This window comes from Zophobas morio, unplaced genomic scaffold, assembly GCF_036711695.1.
Source record: "Zophobas morio isolate AGI-343-1 ecotype UQ-CSIRO unplaced genomic scaffold, CSIRO_AGI_Zmor_V1 ptg000017l, whole genome shotgun sequence".
Taxonomy (NCBI): Eukaryota; Metazoa; Arthropoda; class Insecta; order Coleoptera; family Tenebrionidae; genus Zophobas; species Zophobas morio.
In genome coordinates, this window is record NW_026972122.1 from 7791842 (window position 1) to 7816882 (window position 25041).

Here is a 25041-nt window from a genome sequence, read left to right on the forward strand (position 1 = left end):
TGAAATCTACAAATAGTGCAAACTGCAATAATTATCTTTCGCTAATTTTCGAGGGTGGTTGAAAAATTATCAAAAAATTCATAGGGGGAATATTGAAAAATTGAGTTTTTGTAAAGTTGCTAAAAACTAAACGAAAATCCTGAGGTGTACATTTCAACGTGCTAATTCAAAAATATAAAGGTTTTATTGTTCCAAGGCAAGCTTTTTGAAATATTCGGTTTAAAAAAAAAATGTTGCAACTAAAAACATTGGCATTTTTCAATGAGTGATTCTGCAAAAATGTAGGAATTTTCGAAGAAATGAAGCATAAAATAACTTCTACAAGTTGAATTCTAAAGAAAATGTCTCTAGCTATTTTTCGAAGTGATCGAAAATTGATCAAAGATTTCAAAAATTGGTACCTACCACAAAAATTCTGGGACTGGATCCCAATCTGCTGATTGCAAAAATACAGCGTTGTTATGGTCCCGGACCAAATTTGTTGAAATATTCGGCTGGAACGTCAAATTTTTAGAAAAAAACCCAAAATTTTCAACATATGTGTGTGTGGTGGAATTTTTTGACCAAATGAAGCTGAAAATATCTTCTGGGGTTCCGAGATCTGCCAGAAAATAAATGTTTTTGAAGCTAGTCGAAAAATGAAACCTCGTCGTCAAATTTGATGGTCATGGTCAGACAAATTATGGTTAGGATTTTACCAGCTACATAATATCGTTTATTTTTCACTCGTATATAATGTTTGTTTTATATCCATGATTTGATAAACGTAAAGCGGCATCTTATATCCGGGGCACAATGAGCGGGCATAAAGAGTTATTACGCCCTCTCATTATGCCCTATTTTGCTAAACCGAATTAAACAAAAATTTAAAAATAGTACATTATGGAACTAGTGGATGAAGTTGAATTTCAACGGCGAGAGTGATTTTTTCACACGAGCGAGTGCGAAAAAGAAACTCGAGCCGTTGAAATTTCTTCATCCGCGAGTTGCATATACTATTTTTTCTAAGAAATTAGGAAATAAATGTTTGTTTATGGTAGGTATTTTATTTTTGAAATACATTAACTGTAATAGAACAATTTGTGCAATTATCACCAATAATATTTACACTTTTATCGTAAGTATTATTTGAACTTGTATCTTTGTTTAAACTTAGTTGGCTGCTTCCTGTATCAATAACTGCACTTGTATCAGATTCGAAAATGCCGCATTGGCAGCATTCAAAATTTCTTCAGAAACTTCGTCAGTCTCACTCATGTTCATTGTTTTCACTTGTGTAAACTAGCAGTATTAAACGTCAAACACTAACGGGTCGTCCAGCCTAGGCGTCATGATTTTCGAAGCGCGCGAAGCGGACGGTGCGGTCGGTGCAGGCGATACGCGACACGTTTCGCTAGCTGCGAAACGCTCAGGCTGGACGACCCGTTAAAATCGTAGACGGCCGAGTATTTTTCCACTAGAGGGTGAAATGAAATTTCATCCACTGCCAGCGATGGGAAAATGACAAACTTCAACCTTAATGAGTAGAAAAAATTATTGTTTATTTTTAACCACTTATTTATTTTTTGACAATTTATTTAATAACGAAGATACAAATTACAATTTACAAACTTGCTATTCATACCAAACTATTCAGGTAAACTTAAACTTTTCGGAGGTGCCTCTATTGGAATTATTTCTGCCACTGCTTCCATTCTGCTAGCACCGAATAACGTATTATATAAAAATCTTGAATTGTGTTCACTCATCCTCCAACTACCTTTACAGCATAAAACATTCGTATTTAAATTAATTACAATCATCAAAAAATAACTTAGTTACCTTCTGAAGTAAATATCTGTTGTCGGAAGCATCTTTTAGAAATTGCATGACTTGTTCGCCAGTCAAAACTCGGGATTTTTTTGCCACATAACCTTTTGGGTTTTTTATAGAAATATGTCAAACGATGATAATTAGAAATGTCTATGTTGTCGTTTACTCTTAAAGTTGTCTTGACCATCGAGTATTTTCACCATAAGGAACTGGGTGAATATTTTTCTGACTAAAAATGAAGAACACAGTTAAATAATTATTTTATAAACAGAATAACTCACCAATTCTTGGAAGTAAGCCACTTCTTAATCTTCCAATTAAGGAAAATTTTGTATTCTTTTTCATATATGGATCCTGATGTTCCAGGTAACACATTTTCATTGGCTTTTTGCGCTTTCTTCACAATGTTTTCTGGAATTTCACAATTTTCCTCATTCATTTCCGCGGTCGAAAATATACGTGTTGACACCGTGAATAGACGCCGTGTTTGCAATAAACATAAAATCACCTTGACAACAAAATCAACGCCACGTAAATTTTTTTTTTTTACGAATTAATTATATAAATTAGTCTTTTTTTTAGATTTTCTCGTGAAAAATAAAAGTTTGTATGCACCACGGGCACAACTTGATGTTTATAAATCTCGGGCAACTTACAAAATCTCGGGCCAGAGGCCCTCGATTTTGTAAACGTTGCCCTCGAATATAAACATCTTCTTTGTGCCCTTGGTACATAAATAACTATAAAACATAAGTAAAATATCACAACTGTTAATCAGTCGTTTCAGAGTAATAAAGGCGTCAGTGGATTGCAGAAAACAGTCAGACGAAACGTGAGAACTACTTTTCCCTATTCTAAGATTTAAGGAACGTCGAAAACACAATGAAAATAGAATACATACTAACTAGAAAATTAGAATGAAATGTAAACACAATGAGTATGTGGCGGTACAACTAGTAACAATAAATTTAGGAATAAGTGTTTTTATAAAAAAAAATCAAATATTTGTTTAACATCTTGTGCAAAAAAAAAGGATAGTTAAATCTTTTGACATTTAAATACGACTTTTTGATATTTTGCATCGAATTTTTTTTATTATATTTTAAGATACAGTATTTTAACGAAGGAAAATCGCTGCTCTGCAATCCCTCCATTAGTATTAGCGTTTTCCCAAAAAGTTGAATATTTTTCAGAAAACATTATACATGATGGTAAAAATGAAAGAGAACTTATTCAACCTTAGAGAAAAGAGCATATCTTATTTATATTTATTAATATACGTACTGACCCGACTTTATCAACATTTTAAAGAAAATGAATGGACAAAATGGGAAGTGTTTAACTCTCGGAGAGATAATTTTAAAGTGTATGTAAAAGTGCAAAATAATCGGTATTTATATGAGACACTTGCAAACACACACACCTATATTTTTACAAAAATTGTGCGCTAGCCATACGTGAAACAAACACCTGACAAACTTTTAAATTTCCTTATTGATACTTTCATCCCATAAGTGTAAAGAATAATAAATTTTTTGATAAAAATGTCTTACAACTAAAATGATTGTGTTCGTTGAAAATATTTATCCACCTAAATTACGTTAGGTAGTTTTGTTAGTAATTACACCATAAATTCAACTACAATTAGTGTTTTGGTCATTAATAACGTTTTAATTAGTCAATATTTGAAACTTGTTGATTACATACCCGTTTACGATAATTACTATTATTTGATTTACTGCAATTCCAGTGGGCTTGTATCATAGATAATGTAAAGTAGACATGTAGCAATTTCATTGAACTAAAAACATGTACCTATGAATTTTTGTTGAACAAACTATTTAGGAATTGTTTAATACAAATATTTGTTAATAAAAATATTGTTAAATTACGGAGGAATTATAAAACAGAAAGACAAATATAGTATATTATTAGCCAAGGTTGCAGAGCCAAGCATTCTAGACCGAGCGCAAATTAGAACCCGAGACGCGCAGCGTCGAGGGCTCTAAGTGCGAGGTCTAGAAGTGGCTTTGCAACCGTGGTTAATATACTATTTTTTTCACTAGTAGAAACCATAAGACAATAAACTGAAAAATAAACGTTCAATTTTTTGACGCAACATGATTTTGTTTTGATTTCTAATCAAACTTAATCTAAATCTTCAACACAAAGAAAACCGTTTATACTTGTCGCTGAGTTAATCATTTTATCTTCTACCGTCTACCAACTACCATGCGTATACTCAAGTAATGTTTGTAGCACACATTTGTTCATTTTGTAAGAAATAATCACATCAAACATTGCGTACATAACCTCAATTTTTCTTTTTGAACCCGTGGTAGCAAAAGTTGAATTTGCTACCACTAAATGAGTCGACATTTGCATGCGTCCAGGCTGCTAGTGAAAAAAATAATTTATTGATCTGTTCTTCTCAAAATATATCCACTCTATTGAAGTAATCAACTAGCTCAAATAAAATTATGACTCGTTACCATCTGTCTAAGACGTAGTTCCCAGAATTCCACGCTGGTACTACGAACACCCTCGAGATAGAAAACTAGTAATTTTCAATATTTAAAAAATTATCCAGAAATTTGAGTCATAATTATCAAAACAATTTTTTTTATCTCCTTCCACTTGTATAAAATGTGTCAAAACTTACATCTAAAGATGTTGTATCTTGAATATATGATATGTTATTACTGATGAAGTGCTGATAAAGCAGGGACGGAGACCAAATCATGGCTCATTTAGACGTTTTGTCTACACCGTTGCCATGGAAACCGTGCGGTATTGGACTGGAATCGGGTCCTGTTCCGACAGTGCCCACCAGCAGTAACCCAATTGTGGGTGTTAATTTTCATTGTCTGATTTTAAATAAAAATAATGAATTTGATTGAATATTTAATAAAAAACGTCCTCTGTGTCACGGCGGTAAAATGTTAGTGAAAAATTTAGGAAGACCACCCTCGATTTATTGATTAAAAAGAGTGTTGATGGCAAAGCTGTTTTATATCTTCGTATTTAAAAAATCAATCAAACTGTGTCCCCCCCATTTCAAGAGGTCACGAGCCGCCACTGACATCACCGTCTTGAAATAAAAATAAAAAACATATTTTAGAAACATATTGTGGTGTTCCGGTTTGGATTGAGAAAAATAAATAACGCTACGAAATCGCACTTGATGAAAAAAATTAGTCGAAAATTGCACAAGATGACAAATTTTTGATATTTTTTTTATCAAATATCACTTTTTCAGAATTTTTTTGTTGCTAGTTGTGCCGCCAAATAGTCACTGGTATTTTTGTTTTACATCTCATTTTAATTCACAAGCGTAAGGTAGTATTTTCGTGATATTTAGACGTTTCGTAATTCTTGGAATATGAAAAATTAGTTCTTCTGTTTCTTTTGACTGTTCTCTGTAGTCCCCTGACGCTTTTATTACTCTGAAACCTCCGATTTAACAGACATTTAATTTCTTGCAGATCTCGATTCCCAGAAAATATTTTCGGCTTTATTTCGTTGAAAAATCCTACCACTTTTCCAAAACCGCCAATTCCAAAATTTTTTTTATAGATTTTTAGGCCATTTTTCTAAAATCTCATTTTTCAGTAGTTAGCAATTTTTGAAATCTTTGATCATTTCTCGACCACATTCGAAAGTTACCTAGAGATATTGTTTTGTAGAATTCAACTTCTAGAAGTTATATTAGACTTCGTTTCTCCGAAAATTCCTACCATTTTGGCAGAATCAGCAAATGAAATATGATATTTTCATTTTTTTTTCCGAATATTTCTGCTTACTCTGGAACATTAAAACCTTTATATTTTTCAAATTAGCACGCTGAGATTTACACGGCAGACTTTTTTCATTATTTTTTAACAACTTTTCCAAAACTTTAGTTTTTCAATGCCTACGAAATTTTAGATAATTTTTCAACCGTCTTCGAAAATTAGGAAAAAGTAATAATTAAGCAAGAAATAGCCCCGCCTACCCACACCGTCTTCATTTCAGTGACTACTCTAAATATTGTTCAGTTTTATCTTAGCATGTTTTAGGCCCGCCCACCCACCCTTTATTTTCTTAGAGGATATGTCATATACCAAAATCAGTCTTATTGCATCAAGTACTAGCCCCGCCCACATACCTACACTGCTCTCATTCTAACGATTTTATCTCTGTTCAATTGACATCCACCTTTCATTCGAACTAAATAAAATGAATCACTGAAATGGAGGTGGGGTGAGTGGGCGGGGTTAAAAATATGTTTTTTAATAGAGCGCGAATGGGAACTAATAGAAAGTAGGCTGTCAAAAAAAGAGCTAATCGTAATTTTTTTGATATACTTTTTGATTAAGCTTTATTTCTTATTTCAGAAGAAAAAAATAAGAGAACGGGTGGGTGGGTGGGTGGGGCTAAGTTTAACTTTTTCGTGCAGTCTTTTACAAGTAAGAAATAGCCCCGCCCACCCACCCCCTCTTCATTCCAGTGACTACTCTAAATATTGTTCAGTTCTATCTTAGCAAGTTTTAGCCCCGCCCACCCACCCTTTATTTTCTTAGAGGATATGTCATATACCAAAATCAGTCTTATCGCATCAAGTACTAGCCCCGTCCACACACCTACACTGCTCTCATTGTAAAGATTTTATCTCTGTTCAATTGAGATCCACCTTTCATTCGAATTATATAAAATGAATCACTGAAATGGAGGTGGGGTGGGTGGGCGTGTTTAATTGTATGTTCTTTAGTGGAGTGCGAATGGAAACTAATAGAAAGTAGACTGTTAAAAAAGCGCTAATCGTAATTTTTTTGCTATACTATTTTCTTAAGATTTATTTCTTATTTCAGAAAAAAAAAGAGAGAACGGGTGGGTGGGTGGGGCTAAGTTTAACTTTTTCGTGCAGTCTTTTACAAGTAAGAAATAGCCCCGCCCACCCACCCCTTCTTCATTCCAGTGATTACTCTAAATATTGCTCAGTTTTACCTTAGCAAGTTTTAGCCCCACCCACCCACCCTTTATTTTCTTAAAGGATATGTCATATACCAAAATCAGTGAAGTACTAGCGCCGTCCACCCGCCTTCTTTTTTATTAGAAGCTAAATCATTTGCTACAGTAAAAAAAATTATTAACAAATTACCATGCTTCCGATAACCTTAAAACGTCTGCATGTTTTCAGAGCATCCGGCTTGCAGTCTCAGTGTTAAATCCCAAGATGTAATACAGTTTTGATTTTTTTCTAAAAAATTTGGATATCTAGGGTAAAAATTCAACACGGATTCATAAACCAGGGGTATGTTATTTTAGAAAATTTAAATTACATTTATTATTGTAAATTTTAGAAATAACGTCATCAATTTTGGTTAAATTTTTACCATTTACAGAAATTCTTAACATAAATATAAAATTTGAGAGGTATCGGGCCAGCAGTTTCGTAGATTATCTGTCTAATAAAAGTTCGGACAGATAGGAGACGGACACACTAACGGAAGCGAAAGATCTATGTATTTTTCGTATTCTAGAGGCCATTTTAAAATGTTGTTAAACAATTTTGATTTTTTTCCAAAAAAATCTAAAAACTGAACACGGATTAATAAATTACACATGCAGGAGTAAGTTTTTTACAAAATTTTAAGAAAATTTATTCGGCTGAATTGTAAGATGACGTCATCATTTCTTGGAAGGACAAAAACGAATAGTTTTGATCAACGATTTATCATGCTTCTCGTAACCTTAAAACGTTTGTAAAATTTCAGAGAATTCGGTTTTATTATTATAGCACTTACAGCCTGCAAAATCACACACAGAGAAAATATGAACATATGCAAAAATAGAAGCAACAGGTGTTACCAGAACACATCCTCAACACATTCACAAAAAGAGAATTGATAAAATAAAGTTTTAAGGAAGTTCCAGAACATAATTGTGTACGCCAAAAAAAGTCAGTTCAATTCCAGTAAAGTAGTCAAGTGTCTCAAATTTATCGAAAAATTGAATATTCATTGCTTAGAAAATAAGTAAATAAATTAATAAATTGTTTTATACATTATTTTTAGGCATCCTGTGTAAGAAAATTGAAAAAATATTACAGAAACACCATTAAATTCATATAATTGTTTAGCAAGTCAGTAATTTTACGGAAAGAATGAATCTTAATTGTCCTGCATTCCACTATTATAATATTACCACAATTTCTAAAAATATAATCTCTGAAGTAAAATGTATAATTTGATGGTCCAAACTAATTTTTTTCGTCACCCACTACACCTACAGTTAAAAATAGAAGCGAATTATTAAACAAAAGTTTTTTATTTATTTGATATTAACATAGTGATAATTGATAAAATGTTATCATTTTTTTGAAGAGAAAAATCAACAGATTTTGGTAACCGTTTAGCTATGTAGAAATAATGTTAGAGCGCTTTTAAAATTTAGTAAAGTAATTGGTTCAATAGTCTCCAAGAATATCCATGCGATAAAAACCGTCAGATTAAATATCCACCAAAACCTAGATTCCACTATATTTAATTATTTATCTCAAAAATCAAATTTATAATAGTTCTTCATTTTCATGTTGCATTCAAAGTGTCCATTCAACTCATTTCTAATCTTGTTAGAAAAAAAAAGATACACAATGAAAACCCCTAGAAACATTCAAAGAATTAATCACTAAGGTAATACTTGATGTCTGTGATGTCTTTTGACAGTTTTGAAAACTTCAGTATAAACAATTTAATTTATTTATAACCCAAAAACTAAATTATTCTCCCTAGTGCAAATCCTTTATTTGTAAAAATCGGACAAAGGGATGCCAGCTACTCCCAACTATTTTCCTTAACCCGGATTAATTAATTCGGCACAATACAATGTTTTTTTTAAACAAAGTTTCGCACAGTTTGAATGTTGACCGAAAATTTCTACTCTCTTCAAACAACGGAATACCCAGACCCTTCATCATATCCCACGTGAGCATGTAGTGTACTGTTTAAACAAGTTAATATATACAGTAAACACTAATTGTTTCCTTTTAATTTGGGCATATTATACACTGCAACATCTATTTACTCAAACAAAACAAAAGCATGTAGGCACAAGCTGGATTAATTAATTTTCATGTATGCACTCCAAATCTTACTATTATCTAAGATAACACCAATGCAAAACGATAACCGATGAAATATAATCCACAAAGTGCGTTTAATTTATTTCTGTTTTCTTATCTGTAGCCGTTCGCATTTATTTTGAACATGCTTTCGATAAATTGTGAAAAAGTAAAGAAACAAATTGCTTTTTTCGGCAGCGAGTTTCGCTTAAAAATGGAACAAACTCAATTAGGAAGTTTTTGCTTCGGGGATAACGGAATTGTTATTCGAAGAGGAAGAACTCATTCTCAATTTTATATTTAACATTCGACACATTTTATTAACAGCTTGTTAGACAATCAGCGCGGAAAAATAAAAAATTGTGAAAAATCCATTCCAAAGAGAGTGTAATGAGGACGTGCTGGTGTATCAATAACGAAGGCAACTTCTGTTTTGTTTTGTCTTACTCAGATTTACGATAATGTTTGCTCACGAGGATTTAAACCATTCGAAAATTAAATTTTAAATCTACTCTTTGTTGAATAAATTTGAAAATTTCAATCCTTTATGCGATACCAAACCAAAGATGCCACCTAGAAATGGAAAGAGAAAAAACTTCAAGAACTGCCATAGTCGTAACGAAGAAACTTCTCAAGTTTTCGAGTGAAGGTTTTCCGTCTAGTGTCCTCTGAACGGGCCAAATGTAAGTGAGTTTTTGCTAGAGACATTTTTCTTCTTCAATATACTAATCCTAATCCATATTGCAAGCAACACAAAGAAATGAAGGTTGTGAAATGAGACTGACAATGATATAAATGCCATTTCGTCTAACTACTAGGGAATGTTTTGAACTTTATTCTTGCGTGATTTACGAACTAAATGAAGATAATGGTAAGTTTAGTTTCTATAAGAAACTTAACCATGTAAATGTAAAAGAATGTTTTAACACCGCATCCTTTTGGAACAGAACCTCAAGTACCATGAGGATGTCCCTGCAGGAAAAAAATGAAACAGCTAGATGGACCAAAAAATCTACTGAAAGGAATGAATCGATGATAAAAGAAAAAAACTACAAACCATTTCATCCGTCGTTTGGTGGCGTCTCAGATGACGAAGCTGGAATTAATGAACCGGAATTAATAAGAATGTCTGGTCATGAGAAAGCTGCATCAATAAAATTATATGTACAACTTAACAAAAAGCATCACAAGAAATAATAGCAAAAGCTTCAGCGATGAAACCACATAGATGAAGAACATCAAACGCAATAGAATAATTTATGTACCTAGAATATTATTTAATAAAATTGTGTTTTTCGTAACTTTTATTTTAAACTGACTTATCAGAGGTTCTATTCATGAAATTATCTGAGCAATTTGACTTGATCACTCTTAGAGATCGATAAAATTTGGGGATTTTTCTCAAGTACTATTGTCGCACAGTCGATAAGTGTGAGCATTTTTTGTCAGAAATATCAGATTGCCTCCAATTAATTGAAACAAATAAATATAACAAACAACTTTCATTTTACAAAGGACTTGCCATTTAATTCGTAACAATAGCGACAGCAAAGTTGTGATTTAATTACCAAAATAAATTTATTACTCTCCACTATGCTCTTATCGTTAAACAGGTTTATAGATAACCGATAAATATTATAAAACAAAACAAATTTATCGCTAAATATCATATATTCAAATTTTTTTTATTGAACTTAAAGATAAAAATAAACATTTAGTCATCATTTTACTTTTGACTTATTTATATTCCCATTGTTCATTAAACACTCACAAAATGTACCGCTACATCATCACCACTCTGCTTATTTTTGGCGTTCCAAGCCTACAGCACAAAATTCCAAGAAATGGTAATGTTGCTTTGAAAATCTTTAAATCACAAATCGAATTTGAAATATAATAATTTTAGAACGCATAATCGGAGGAAATCCAGCTCGAGCGGGCCAATTTCCTTTCGCTGTGGCAATTTTTGTGCAAACTTCAGATTCCAGATTCTTCTGTGGGGGATCCCTGTTGACAACAAGGCATATTTTAACAGCTGCACACTGCGTTGATGGGTGAGTATAACAATGACCAATTCATCACACTAGGGTTTGGTGTTCCACAGTGGAATCGTTTTTAATGTACAAGCTGGTTCAAACCGTCTAGAAGGGGATGAGGCATATCGTTATGATGCCTCAACAAATGATTATATTTTGCATCCTGACTACAATCCAGAGACGTTAGAAAATAACGTTGGTTTTGTTGTGCTTCGGATGGATATGCCTTTGATAGTTGGTATAAATATGTAGTGGGGTTTTATGACGATTGTGGTGTCAATAATTTATTGTAGGGTATCGCTGGAGTGTGAGTTACCTTCCGACTGAAGATCTTGAGGCGGGAGAGGGAGCTATCGCGATTGGGTGGGGGCAGCTTGGTGATGGTAAGTTTGCGTACATTTATTCGTAATAATATTGCTTAGGTATTTTTATATTGTGAGTATCACCTGAGTGGTCTTTTCTCGGGTTTTACATCCACATTTTATTTCTGAAATTGCAATACGACAAAAAAAAACCCTAGGGTTATTTTTGTATTTGATTTCTTTCTCCATAGTTTAATATGTCTGTAAAAAAATGTTAAAATCAGCTATTTTAAATTTAATATTATACGAAAAATAGTGTACCTGTGTTGTCAAGAAAAACACAATTATTGAGAAAACTTAGGCACCTTATAGATACGTATAATTCTTCTAATTTGGGTAAAATATACCTCCTCATTTTTATTTGAATAATTGCATACATTATTTACAGAACAAAGCACACAAAAAAAGTCGAATGACTAAATCACTTATTATAATTTGTTGTTGACTAGAGTTAAGTGTAGTTTACCATTAATCATAATTATCTCATGCGATAAAAAACATTCTCAAGTTGGTGTTGAACGAGCAAGCTGTCTTTCTCGCACTCATTGCTTTGCGGGCGAAGACAAAGACAGTATGACAGTTGAACGCAGCCTGTGTAATTAAATATGGCTAGTGTAATTAACTAGTGTAAATAATCTACTAATCGATCCATTAGCGATCAAGTATTATTAAGCCTAGATATCTAGAAATTAGCCCAGTTAAATACAAGTAATTATCATTAATTAACGAGACATTACAATTAACGCAATGTTCATTACGGTTATCACTCAACAATTACAGTTGACTGTGATTAAGTACGATTAGTCCCTAGTTAATTAGTTGGCTATGTTAGTTATCTATGCTTCATTACGAATTCATTACTTCTTCTTACGTATCACTTCACTGATTATCTATTATTATTTAATTACATTTGAACATAAGTAAATAATTACAATCAAAATGTGTTAATTAGTTCTTCATAACTGAGTGAGCTAATAAGTAATAATGTCATAGAACATATTTTACAAAACTTTTTGGAAAATTTCTCTGTCTTTTGTTATGATTGTTGCTAGGACTGTTTTTTTCAAAACAATATCCCATCTAAACAATTTTATATTTGTTATCTCTGTCTAATATATAACTTATGGTCTCAAAAAAACTGATCAAGCATTTTAATTGTGTCAATGAATATAAACAGTTGTCCAATTGGACAGAAATTAGCATGACAGTATTTCTTAATTTTAACTTAAAACGTAAACCTCAGTGTAAGTTAAATTAAACAGTAAATGCTTCCTTAAGATTGGGCGTAATGACTTGAATGTATCATGTAATCAGTGTAAACATTATTATCACATAAAATGCGGTGGCTTAATAGTAGAAAGTTATCAAAGTATGGATGATAAAGAGTTACTTAATGAGTGGCTGTGCTCATTTTGTAAACTGAAAAAAAATACTTCATCTACTGGTATACAAACTGATTCTGCTGATGACGAAATAGTTACCATTTCTGTTGCTGAATTTAAACATTTGGTTACCAACATTATAAATTGGGAATTGCAGCCACTTATTCAGCAAATTGATTCTCTTAAGTCTGAGATCCAGCAATTAAGTAATCAGAATACTCAGCGCAGGGAAGATGTTGTTAAACTTGCTAAAGATAATGGTAGCTCGAATAAAACTTCTGTGTCCACGTCTTCTGCTACTTTCGCCAGGGAAACTTATGCGGAAACAGTAGCTAAGAGTATAAATAATACAGTTATTGTTCGTCCCAAAGATAAATCTCAGAGCATCAATAAGACAAAATCTGACATTATGGCAAATATTGATTCTGTTAGCAAAGTCAAAAATCTTAAAGATGGCGGTATTCTTCTTGGATGTCAGGATATAACTAGATTTAAACGTCTAGCTGATGATAAACTTACGGGAGCGTATGATATAAGAGAAGTTAGTACACTTAAGCCTCGTATCAGAATTGCTGGAATTTCCAAGGATGTTAGTGAATCAAGTGTTCTGGATTTTTTGGTCAAACAAAATGAGTTTATTTTTAGCAACGATGAAGAGAATGTATACAATATAAAATGTATATAAATTTTTGCCTGTGAAAAATAAGTCTGACCGTTTTGAAGTAATTGTTGAAGTACATATCGCCTCCTATAAAAAAGCCATTAGCATAGGGCACTGCCTAATAGTTTTAGACAGATGTTATATCTTTTGTGGTATTGATATTTTCCGGTGTTTCACTTGTAATGGTTTTAACCATTCATCCAACTCTTGCAAAAGTAATGTTATCTGTCCTCGGTGTGCTGGGAACCATAGTGTTACAGAGTGTCAAGCCGAGAAGCTGCGTTGTATAAATTGTACCAACATGAAATCGTCTGGTAATCATGATCAAATAAATGTTGATCATGCTGCTTGGGACCGAGATAACTGCCATTCATATGGTGCTGCTATCAACAAAATAAAACGTGATGTTTTTGGCTTATCTTCATAGCAATTATTCCTTGCAGATTCATTCGACTCCCTAAATTTATCATCATTGCAGTCTAGTAGCGACATATCAATCGAGAATTCTGTTGTTGATATCCCTCCTTCTGTAGTTAAAACTGTTGAGGATGCATTTATCACACTTTATTATCAAAATACTCGTGGTATTAACTCTAAATTTAATGAACTTTATCAATCTTTATTGTGTTGCGATTTTGATTTTATCTGCCTTACAGAAACTTGGCTTTCTAGTTCTGTCCTTAACTCCGAATTTTGCCCTAACAATTATATAGTCTAAACTAATGTAACTAGAGAAGGAGGAGTTCTTCTTGCATCCAAGTTGCAATTTTCAACTATCCAAATTGACCTGGCATCTAAAGGGTTTGACATGCTTATTTTAACAGACATTCCTGGGGCTAAATGTAGTGTTGGCTATTTCAGTTTCTATATCTTCATTGTTTATATTCCACCTAAATGTACGGTTGATGAATACATACTATTGTTCAATTTACCAGGTAATCTAGAAGAATTATTCAACCAACGTGTAATAATTATTGGTGATTTCAATCTTCCTGATTATAACAAAGATTCTTTGTGTGATAAATCTGGCAATAGTAAATTATCCTCGTTGATGTCTTTTTTGAACTTTTTTGAACTTAATCAATATAATAATATCGCTAATAAGTCTGGGAGATATCTTGATCTGGTTCTGCCTAACTTTCATTGTTTTATTAGCTCTTGTGACAATCCTCTTCTGGAAGAGGATTCTCATCACCCAAAGTTGTTAGCTTCTTTTAAAAATCGAGAATCTAAAGATAAAACCATTAACGGTCATCCCTCCTTGCAGCGTTGGAATTTTCGTAGAGCGGATGTTACTAGGTTGTATGAGCATCTATTATGTTTTGACTCGTCCTTTCTTAAAAGCATCACTGATGTTAACTTAGCATGTTCCTGTTCATAGTAAATTAAACAACATTTTGGATGTACATGTTCCCAAGTCTCGTTCCTCTCGTTTAAGCTCGTATCCACCTTGGTTGTCCTATGGCATTAGAAAGAAACTTAAATTGAAGTCCAAATTATGGCGTTTGTCTAGAACCAACAGATCTGAATATAACATTCGCAATTTTAAGACTATTCGCTCTTCATTAAAGAATGACATCAAGTTGGGACATCGCAGATATCTTGAGAATCTTGAAACTGATATTAAAGAAAATCCTAATAAATTTTGGAGTCACATTAGCAACTTAAAGAAACAATCTGGATACATATGCAGATGAATTACTTAAATCGATTAATTGATAATCCAAGAGATATCATTAATGCTTTTGTTGACCACTTTAGTTCAGGGTTCACTAGCGCTGCCAATGTCAATTGGAATAAGTTTGTTGATGGGTCCGTGAATACTACCATTCATCTAGCCTTTGTAAATGAGTCAGATACTTATGCGGCGTTGAAAAAAATTAAGGCTAACTTAACTTCTGGTTATGATAATATTCCTGGATTTTTACTTAATGATTGTGCGGCCGTTTGTGGTTATCCGTTATCTATGTATTATCTTTAACTTAATAATTAAAACTTTATCATTTCCTGATATATGGAAATATTCTATTATTACTCCTGTTTTTAAAAAGGGTAAACGCGATGATATTGTTAACTTCGTCCCATCTCACTCATATCTAATTTTTCAAAAGTTTTTGAAATTTTTCTTCATAGGTTCTTATTCTTTCATGTACGTAACTGCTTAAGTAATTCACAACATGGGTTTATCAAAGGAAGGTCGTCAATTACCAACTTAGTTTGTTTCACCCAATATGTATCTGAGTCGTTTGAACTTAAACAGCAAGTGGATGTGGTGTATACTGACTTTTCAAAGGCGTTTGACAGGAGTGATCATTCTATCTTATTACTTAAGCTACGCAACTTTGGATTTTCTGATAGCTTAGTGAAGCTGATTAAATCGTATTTAACGGGAAGAATGCAATGTGTTAAGTACCTTGGTCATGTTTCTGACAAAGTTCCTGTCTTATCTGGCGTTCCACAAGGTTCTGTTTTAGGACCATTGTTTTTTGACATCTACATTAATGATGTAGTAAAAAGAATCAATTCTGAAGTATCATTGCTTGCTGATGATCTAAAAATGTTCAGGCGCATATCTTCCAACTATGACTGCTATTTACTTCAAAAAGATATCAATGAATTCTATAACTGGAGTGCTTGTAATAACCTTCCCATTAATTTGGATAAATGCCATGCAATGATCTTTTCAAACAAAAACTTTGTTATAACCAATAACTATACCATCAGCAGTACAGTCTTAAAACGCGTTCATTACTTTAAAGATTTGGGCATTATGTTTGATCCCAAACTTACATTTTCGTTGCACTATGATGTCGTTGTTAATGAATCTGTCAAGAACTTAGGATTCATCATTATATCTTGCAAAGCTCCTAAAGACATAAGTACATTTATATCTCTATTTTTTGCTTTTGCAAGATCAAAGCTAGCGTATGGCAGTGTTGTATGGCTCCGTCGGCGAATGTTCACATTGATATCTTTGAAAACTTCCTGGTTCTCAGACTGGATGGAGTTAATCCTCCTAGGGGTTACCCCCAAAACTTACTGCTTGAGAGGTTTGGGCTTCAGGATTTGCAGTCTAGGCGCATCAAAGCCTCGCTAAATTTTTTGAAAAAAGTTATTAATTCAAATATTGATTGCCCTCTTTTACTCGGTCAGATTAATTTCCACTCACAGCTTTTAACATTACGTCATCCAAACTTGTTTTAACTACCCACCACTCGTTTGCTAATTTTTCAAATTTTCGATATTTTGTTTTGGACGGGAAATTGATGAACAACAAATTTTTTTATGATTTCTCTCGAATTTAATGTGCCGCTGAGTTAGTCGGCATTTTTTGATCATCCTGTATAATATAAGGGCAGTTTTTTGAAAACAGTTTATCATCATTCATCATCTAAACAACAGCCAAGCCATGTTTATGATAGAGCAGAGGATTTTACTGTATCTCCTTTTTGACAAAATAAATCGACAAGGTTTCCTACTATTTCTACAGTTTTGTAAGTTGAAAACACTGGTAATAACGCGTTGCGACCAAAATTGTCATAAATAACTGAAATTTTGATTTTTAAAAATTACCATTTGATTGGCTGGGTGCGAATGATATATAGTTTCCCCAGTTCTAATTCGGTTTTACTATGTGTAAAAATTTACTTCCACTACAACAGATTACTACTGCCGGTGATGGGACCGTCAAAAATAAATATTTAACCATATTACAGTGTAATGGTAACATCCTTATTTATAACTGACCCATCACCGGCAGTAGTAATGCATTGTTAAGGGAGTTAACTTTTTCACAATGGGGTACGATCATAAAACCGAATTAGAACTGCGGAGACTATACTGGATACTGAGTTTATTTTATTCATCTATTTTATTCATCTAGGTACTTGTCTGTTTAAATGAATACCCTTACGACTTTTAATCAACTGTGGTAAAAAAAATTACTCCTCCTTCGCCATAAAAACATTTTCCCTTATGACCCTTCTCTTTTGTGTTATTAGAAATTTTATGTTAGCATCATTTCCAGAGACTCCTGGTCCCGAAAATGACCTCCATTACGTCGACTTGGCCACATTAACCAACGCCGAGTGTAAACTTACTTATGGCAACCAAATCACCGATGACATGGTATGTGCGGAAGGAAACTACAACGAAGGAACGTGCATCGTGAGCAAAGGCCAAAATCGTGTAATTCAATTTAATGTTAATATCTATTATAGGGCGATAGTGGCAGCCCCCTCGTTCAGAATGTGCGGCTGGGTCTAATGAAACAGGTTGGCATCGCTACATTCGTGAGCACGAATGGCTGCGAAAGCACAGATCCTTCCGGATTTACAAGACTCTACCCACATATAGATTGGATAAAAAACATAACAAATAGGGATTAGAGCATAAGCGGAGAATCGTTGTCGATGAAAGCAAAATAAATTGATTTGTGTTCGAGGAAGTCTATTAGATTGCTATTCCGAATCAAATTTTACCTGATTTGAAGTGAAATATGTAATTTGGTTTCATTGCGTTTACAACGACAAACGAAATGTTAGGAGCTATTTTTCTTAATATTCAATTTTAATTTGTTTGCGTTAGTATTATAAATAATTCCAACTAAAAATGAAATAACTAAATAACCAAATGAATAATAAAGCGGATCAGGAAAGTGCGTCGCGTGAGTGTAAACAACGTCAAATGTAACTATTTGGGAAAAAAATCCACTTACCACACACAATATAGCTTGTCAGTATTATATTACAACGAATGAATGCGTCAGCATGTAGACAAAAATAAAGAAAGGTTAACAAAAGAAATTTTATATTTTACGGAAAAAAGTTTAGGGCAAGCACACAACCGTCAAGGCTGGTCAAAGTAAACATCTGAAACATGAGTTTAATTATAAACCCAAGTGATCCATATATTGTGTTTAACAAAAAATTTATTATTACACGCTGAAATTTAACAAGATACAAGATGCTGAAAAAGTGGCGCACCAACTCAACGGTACATAGTTGGCAATTCTAAGTTCACGAAAAATCATTAAAAAATTCCTGGCGTCAATTTGACGTTCACTTACAGAAACAATTTTTTTGATGTGGTCTCTTCAATCTCAATTTTAAATATTCTAAATTCCCGCAGTTTGGAAGCAAGCGTATATTTGTTCTGAGACATTGAAACTTTATTTCAACTAGTTAGTAGTTACTAGGCTTCGGATTTTAGCTCGTTAAAAAATGAATAAAAGGAGACATTTTTAGGTCCCAAAATTGACGAATTAGGTTATAAAAATCTTAGTTTAGGTTAAAAACCTGGAGGAAAAAACGAAAAAGCATACATCAAAAAAATATATATTTAAAAAACATTAAACAAAACATTATACAAACAAATATTTTGTGTAACAAACAAAAAAATGATTAAATAAATAAACGATCTATAGTTACGTCCACTAATTCCAAGTTATCGCAAAAAAATGGCGATCAAATTAAAGGAAGTCGCGTTTAACAAAAAATAAAATATTAATTCAGGTATTTAAAATGAGTTGCAAAAGCAAACTATATATTTCTCTAAATTTTCGACTATAAATTTACACCTTTGGTCGCTTAAAACACTTTTAAGTTTTGAAAACGTGCGTTCCACATCACAAGAAGTGATGGGTGCAAAATTAAATATTGGACAATCTATGTTTTCATTTATGTATGTAAGGTTGGTAGCATTTCCATTACCACAAATTATGTTATTTACTGAACATATAAAATCGCATCCTGGATTCTTTTTTAATAGAGAACATAATTTTTGGAACGCCATTTCCCCCACCTTTCCTGGTGTGTTTTTTAAAGATATATACACTTTTTCCACAATTTCCATACTTTGGTTTAATTTTAAACCTATAGTTTCTAATTGTTCTATTGCATCAGCACTAATTTTAAAATGAATTTTAATGTACAAGAGTTCATTTTTAACGTTTGCTTTATTCAGGAATTCTTGAGTTTTTTAATGCTTTGTGCATATGTGGCTTAAAGTGACATTACAACCTAAAAATATTCAATATAAGAATGATAGTAAAAAACCATTATATATTAACTGACTTGTTTTAAAACATCAAAGTGTTCTGCATAAAACAATGCTGCTTCAATCCAAGTGGTTAATACAGGTTCAGGTGGGAGAGGTGTATTTGGTAAACTGTTTTTATAAAACTCTACTCTTATTGGTGTTTTTAAAAAGATTTTCTTAACATTGCTAATTATCCTATTGACATCTGGATAATTCAGTCTAATTGTTTCAGACATTAAATGTAACCCATCTGCCATACATGATAAGTGTGTTATATTTTCATAAAACACCTTCAAATTAGTACCAGTTTTGATCATGTATGAAGCACCATCTGATACAAACCATTTAACTTGTTTGTGTTCAGTTCCTTTTAGCCACAATAAAGCTACAAATTAACAATTAAACAAATTATAATAATTTTAATGCTTAAAATGATCAATAGCACACACAATGATTAGTTTATAAATCTCGAGATTGTGTTGCTATTAGTTTTATCAAGCTGCTTCAAAGCTAGTAGAAATGGACGGTCAGCTTCTTCAGAAGTTAACTTTCCAATTACTAAATGGGCTATGTATCTTCCTAATCTGTTCGTCGTCCCATCGACGCTAATCCATATATAATTATTGCCAATAGAATTTCTAATTTGTTTAATTACCTGTAAATTATAAAATTTATGTTAAAAGGTTTTTAAATAAAAATTCTAGTGCTCACCATATCGTAATCTTTTGGTAAATATTTTTTTCTCTGAGTGCTTACTGAGGGTAAATGCCTTTCTGTGTATGTATGCATAAAATTTTTAAACTCAGGACAACTAATTTTATTCCATGGAATATTTGCTGCGGTAAATGCCCTACATAAATCGGTGCAAAATTGCGTAAAATCATTGTCGGAACTAATCTATAATAAAGTCTGTTTACTGGAATTATTCTGGTTCATTTTATGTGCATCGCCACTGCAGCGTTGTTCAAAGTGTGATATTTTTTTTCGCACTTAAACTAGGAAACAAAAATGTGAACATAATTCAAGCTTCAGTATTTTAAATGTTTACTTACAACTTTTCCACACACTTTGCAGAATAACTCATTGTCTTTGGTTGAAGAAGAAAATTGAAAATTAGTGTCCAAATTATTCCCTAACCATAATTTGATTTTATCATTCATGGATGATTTTACCTTAGGCATTTTGAGGATTCTTTACTGTATGCACAAAAATCAAAATCGGCCCCAGCACAATCACTAACACGCAAAGACACTCAGTATCACTAACAATAAACTTCTAAAATAAAATGCTTTTTCAGAGATTTACCTCCTTCCGTCTATAATCTAAATGAAATGCAGACCAGGGTTGCCAGTTGGCGACACCAACCCGTACCATTGAACTCAAGGGCGTTGTTTACAACCCATTTTTAAACAATGTGCCAGCCAAAGCAATGAATTCACGGAAAATCTCTATTGTGCAAGCACGTCCGCTTCGTTGGTCGTGTAATCCTATTTTAAGCTTTTTAAAATTTACAATTAGGTCGTTTAATTAACACTTTAGGTCTCTAGCGGTAAATTAGGCATTTTAGGTAGCAATAAATGGGCGTTAAATAAACAGAATTTTTTAAATTCGGATAAATATATAAATTTCGCTGCAATGCCTGAAGTAGATATAAAAGGGCAAAAAACGTAAGACCCGAAGCCTATAGTTACATCTGGCGTTCCGCAAGGTTAAAGCGTTATCAACCATCTTCCGGATGTTTTACGTTGTATCGTAAAATTTTTACCACGGAAGAATGCTTAGTTAATGCTTCAACATGTTATTGAATTCCTGATTCTTTGGTGCCGGCTCAATCGTCTGACACCTAACATATTAAAGTAGTAATATTTTCAAGGAAGCAAATGTTGTTTCATTATGATTACTATTCATGGTACTATTATTAAGAGATCTACTTTCTGTAATGACCTGGGAATTTTATTTGGCTTTAAATTTAAGGTACATTTGTTGAACATATTCATGACGTGGTTGCTAAATCATATGAGACATGAGACTTTGGGAGTATGTTCAGGAAATTTTTGGACGAATTCCGTGAACAATTTCCCAATAATTTTGTGAACTGTACATATTTCTCAAACGTCCTGAAACGTTGTAACTCAAAACATTGAGAATGTAATTTATATGTTTATATTTTTCATTTTGTTTGTCATGTCAGTTTAACAAAAACGTGACAATCGAAGTAACAAAAGTTGTGTATAAATTTACTGATTCTATCAATTTTTCGTAATGAAACCATAAACTTTTTCTAACGACTTCACAACTATCATAAAACATAACCGCTTTGTTATTTTATCGATAAATACATCCACAAGTGGAAGCCAACAGCCAGATAAGCAACCCTCCGGGGTCTATTTTGTTTCCTTGCTTGGTTCTAGAATATGAAATTCACTGAGCGAGTAAACTCTGCTGTGTTTTTGTCACACTCAATTAATAAGGATGTGGGAAAGGGTAACGAACTATCGGGTAAAATCCAGTGAGTAGTAAATACAACAAACTCTCTCTTTCTACTGATAGTTATTGGAAAAAAATAAAGACTGCAATACAGACACGACGTTTGCGTTTTTCAGCAAACACAATCCCAAACTGAACATCTAATGAGTACTCCGAAAACGATTCTCTCTTTCATGTTGCTTAATGTTTTCGTCAAACATATACACCCATATACGAGCGATTTGTTTACTGATTTCCACTCGGCTTAACCGGTATTGGGCTCAACTCAAAATAAATATTGGAATTAGTATTTAATTACAACGATCAAAGAGATTGGCAATTAGCAAGCAGCATCCCTGCCAAGTGAAACGACGACACGGCCTTACGCTACATATCGAAAACAACGTGTAGTTCAGACACTAACGGAGAACCGTCAATAAATCCTTTCGTCGTTAATTACAACTAACGACAGGTAACTACGTGAAACTCTATCCAATAATTGTCATCAATCAATTACAGATGTGATGGGGGCTGGCAGAACATTCTACGCACGACATTTTATCTGATGCGATTTTAATGTCATTAACACATCGGAAAACCGCAGATAATAACTTTGGTTGGGGGGATTAAAAAACAGCGCAACCGCCAACGCCAAATTGGAATTACGGGGTTGATGAAATTGGTAGAGGGTGGGTTTCATCTAAGATTTACTGCATGCCATGGCTACACTGGGAACTTTGGAAGTGTAAAAACGTTACTAATGATTAATGAAACTTGGCACACGTACAAATTATAAAAATAGTATATCTAAGTAAAATAAAATAAAAAAAAATGTATTGGAACATTTGACAGCTTCTACAATTCTTCGAAATATTTTTTGAGGAAAATGTAATTTCCCCTGGGCCGTCAAAACATTTAGAATGTCTCCTGCAACTTTAAAATAAAAACACTGTATTCTATTACATCTTCATTACTCCATTTCTACTAAAAAGTGTCTATAAATGAGGCACACATGGCAATACAAAGAAATTTGGCGCCCCGTGCAAATTAATCAAAATTAATTAACAGAATTGACGGATTTTGACAACTGCAGTTTTTTAATTTATACATTTAAAGCTAACAAGGTAAGTGTAATTACTACATAAACAGGAATTAACAATAAGAATTTTACTGCAACAGTTGGACAGCGCAGTGTTTGGAGGAAAATAAGGTAAAATCATGGGCTATTACTAAGTATTACTATCGAAATGGACATATTTATTTAGTGCGTATATAAACGAATACTTCGCAAAATTTCCTGATAAAAACGTTTCTGAACAGGCATTACTTCAGCACATCCGAGACGTGGTTGATAGACTGGTAAGAAGTGGAAAAAAAGGCAAATCACCAGGAAGACCTTCAGTCAATGCTGACGTTGTTCAGGATGTAATTTGGATGAACTAATGAAAGAAATTATGATCTGCTGTCACAATATTAATCAAAAAAATGCTTCAAATATATATATGTAAGAATAAATATAGAAGAGTAGGTTGAGTTTACTGAATCGTGGATTTGCAACATGACTTATTACTTACATGGTAAAAATAAAATTGTATATAAGAACATCATTTTTACAACCAACAAAACATGTATTACGTAGTGATCAAATTTCACGTAGTTGACAAACCATGGTGATTTTTACTTTGTTAAGTTGCAAACCATCGACTAACAAAACATGTATTACGTAGTGATCAAATTTCACGTAGTTGACAAATCATGGTGATTTTTACTTTGTTAAGTTGCAAACCATCGACTAACATATTTCAGCCAAAAAATTAGTTTAAAGAGTTTAGAGTGTATTTTCCTAGCCATTAGAAGCGTTTTCTCTCCTACACATTTATTAAAACGAAAAGTTTTATTAAAAAAAAATAAGGGGATTAATAAACCACACTTACAGGTGTCTACAGTTCTACATATTTATTTTAACAAAATTTACTTCGTAAACTTTAGTGGAGGTAGAGACGCAAATTCAAGGCTATGCTAACTTTCAGAGCAATTGTTTTAGTAGTTTATGAGATAAATTATCAAATTTTGTTTGCATTTTTTTTTTTCTGAAAATCTAAACGTCCAAAATAAAAAATTAGAGCGAATTACACAAATATACTCTTTTATACCCTATTAGAAGCTCAACTGAAAAGATGTAGATACATCTGGAAAAATGTTACATTGTAATATTTGGTAGCAGCTTAGCACTTCAACTAGAAATATACAGATCTTTTTACTTCCCGAGCGTAAGCTAAGGAAGTATTGTAATCGAGTCCATCAGCCAACTTCTTACTCTGATGTTTTCTCGATTTTTCATGACCACAAGAGGACGAACAAATAGGTCTCCCGTTTCCGTCTTCTATCTATTTGTCTGTATGTCTATCTGTCTATCTGTCTGTCTGTCTGTCTGCCGTCTGTCCGGATTTTTATTAGACAGATAACCTTTGAAACTACTGGACCGATTGTTCTCAAATTTTGTATGCATATTAGGACTATCATGTACCTACATATTAAAATGCCAATCAAAAGCTAGTTAATCATCCCCAACAACAATTTGATGACGTCACCTTTAAAATTTATATGTAATAGCAAATTTGTTTTATTTTTATAAAATAAACTAATCCTGCACTTGTGGTGGATGAATCCGTATTAAATTTTCGTCCTAGACATCCAGATTTTTGAAAAAAAAAATTGTATAACAACATGTTGCAATTTAACTTAGAAACTGCAAAACCGAATGCTCTGAAATCTTGCAATCGTTTTGAGGTTATCGTAATCATGGTAAATTGTTAATCAAGATTTGTTTGTTTATCCCCTCCCAAAAAATTGATGACTCATCCCAAATTTTTCCGAATAAATTCTATTTCAAATCTGCAAAATATTAATGTTATTATTTTTATTTTTTTTATTATTATTATATATGTAAGTCAACGGGTGCAAGACCCAATTACAGACTTACAAAAAAATGGGAGTAAATGTGTAATAGGTAATCAGTAGCTAAAATTACTACTTTATCCCATAGGGAACGTTAACAAAAATATCAAAATCATTCTGACTCAGATTAAAATTATTTGTCATTTGATAAACAGGGCGAGTACTTTTCGACATCTATACGCGGTGTAGGCAGATAGAAACAACGGTGGTCACGAGAAGAAAG

General features: G+C 32.8%; 2 protein-coding genes and 1 long non-coding RNA gene across 7 annotated transcripts in view; 1 reads left to right on the forward strand and 2 right to left on the reverse strand.

The window, feature by feature from the left end:
• Window positions 1-25041, reverse strand: part of LOC135130705 (uncharacterized protein) — a 573502-nt gene that overhangs the window by 234255 nt on the left and 314206 nt on the right. For 4 of the 5 annotated variants that reach the window (XM_064058144.1, XM_064058145.1, XM_064058146.1 and 1 more), the window contains one exon: window positions 9972-10010. The exons of the other annotated variant lie outside the window; for it this stretch is intronic. In XM_064058144.1, coding sequence (XP_063914214.1) covers window positions 9972-10010 — 39 coding nt within the window. The remainder of the gene's footprint in view (window positions 1-9971; window positions 10011-25041) is intronic. 5 annotated transcript variants of the gene reach the window in all.
• On the reverse strand, window positions 1574-2304 carry LOC135130487 (uncharacterized). The gene is made up of 3 exons (XR_010280791.1): window positions 2094-2304; window positions 1822-2041; window positions 1574-1759 (listed from the first exon to the last, which is right to left on the reverse strand). It is a non-coding gene; the product is annotated as an uncharacterized LOC135130487 (long non-coding RNA).
• Window positions 10649-17798, forward strand: LOC135130346 (brachyurin-like). The gene is made up of 6 exons (XM_064057710.1): window positions 10649-10761; window positions 10821-10968; window positions 11019-11188; window positions 11244-11333; window positions 17383-17522; window positions 17576-17798. The coding sequence occupies exons 1-6, from the start codon at window positions 10689-10691 to the stop codon at window positions 17741-17743; spliced, it is 789 nt and encodes a 262-aa protein (XP_063913780.1). The 5' UTR covers window positions 10649-10688; the 3' UTR covers window positions 17744-17798.

What these genes read in the sequence shown, in the direction of transcription:
- LOC135130346 (XM_064057710.1), top strand. Translation starts at nt 10,689, where the DNA reads ATGTACCGCTACATCATCACCACTCTGCTTATTTTTGGCGTTCCAAGC. An exon ending in GCTGCACACTGCGTTGATGG is followed by an intron (nt 10,969 to 11,018) that starts GTGAGTATAACA and finishes GGTGTTCCACAG; the next exon opens with TGGAATCGTTTTTAATGTAC. An exon ending in GTGGGGGCAGCTTGGTGATG is followed by an intron (nt 11,334 to 17,382) that starts GTAAGTTTGCGT and finishes CATCATTTCCAG; the next exon opens with AGACTCCTGGTCCCGAAAAT.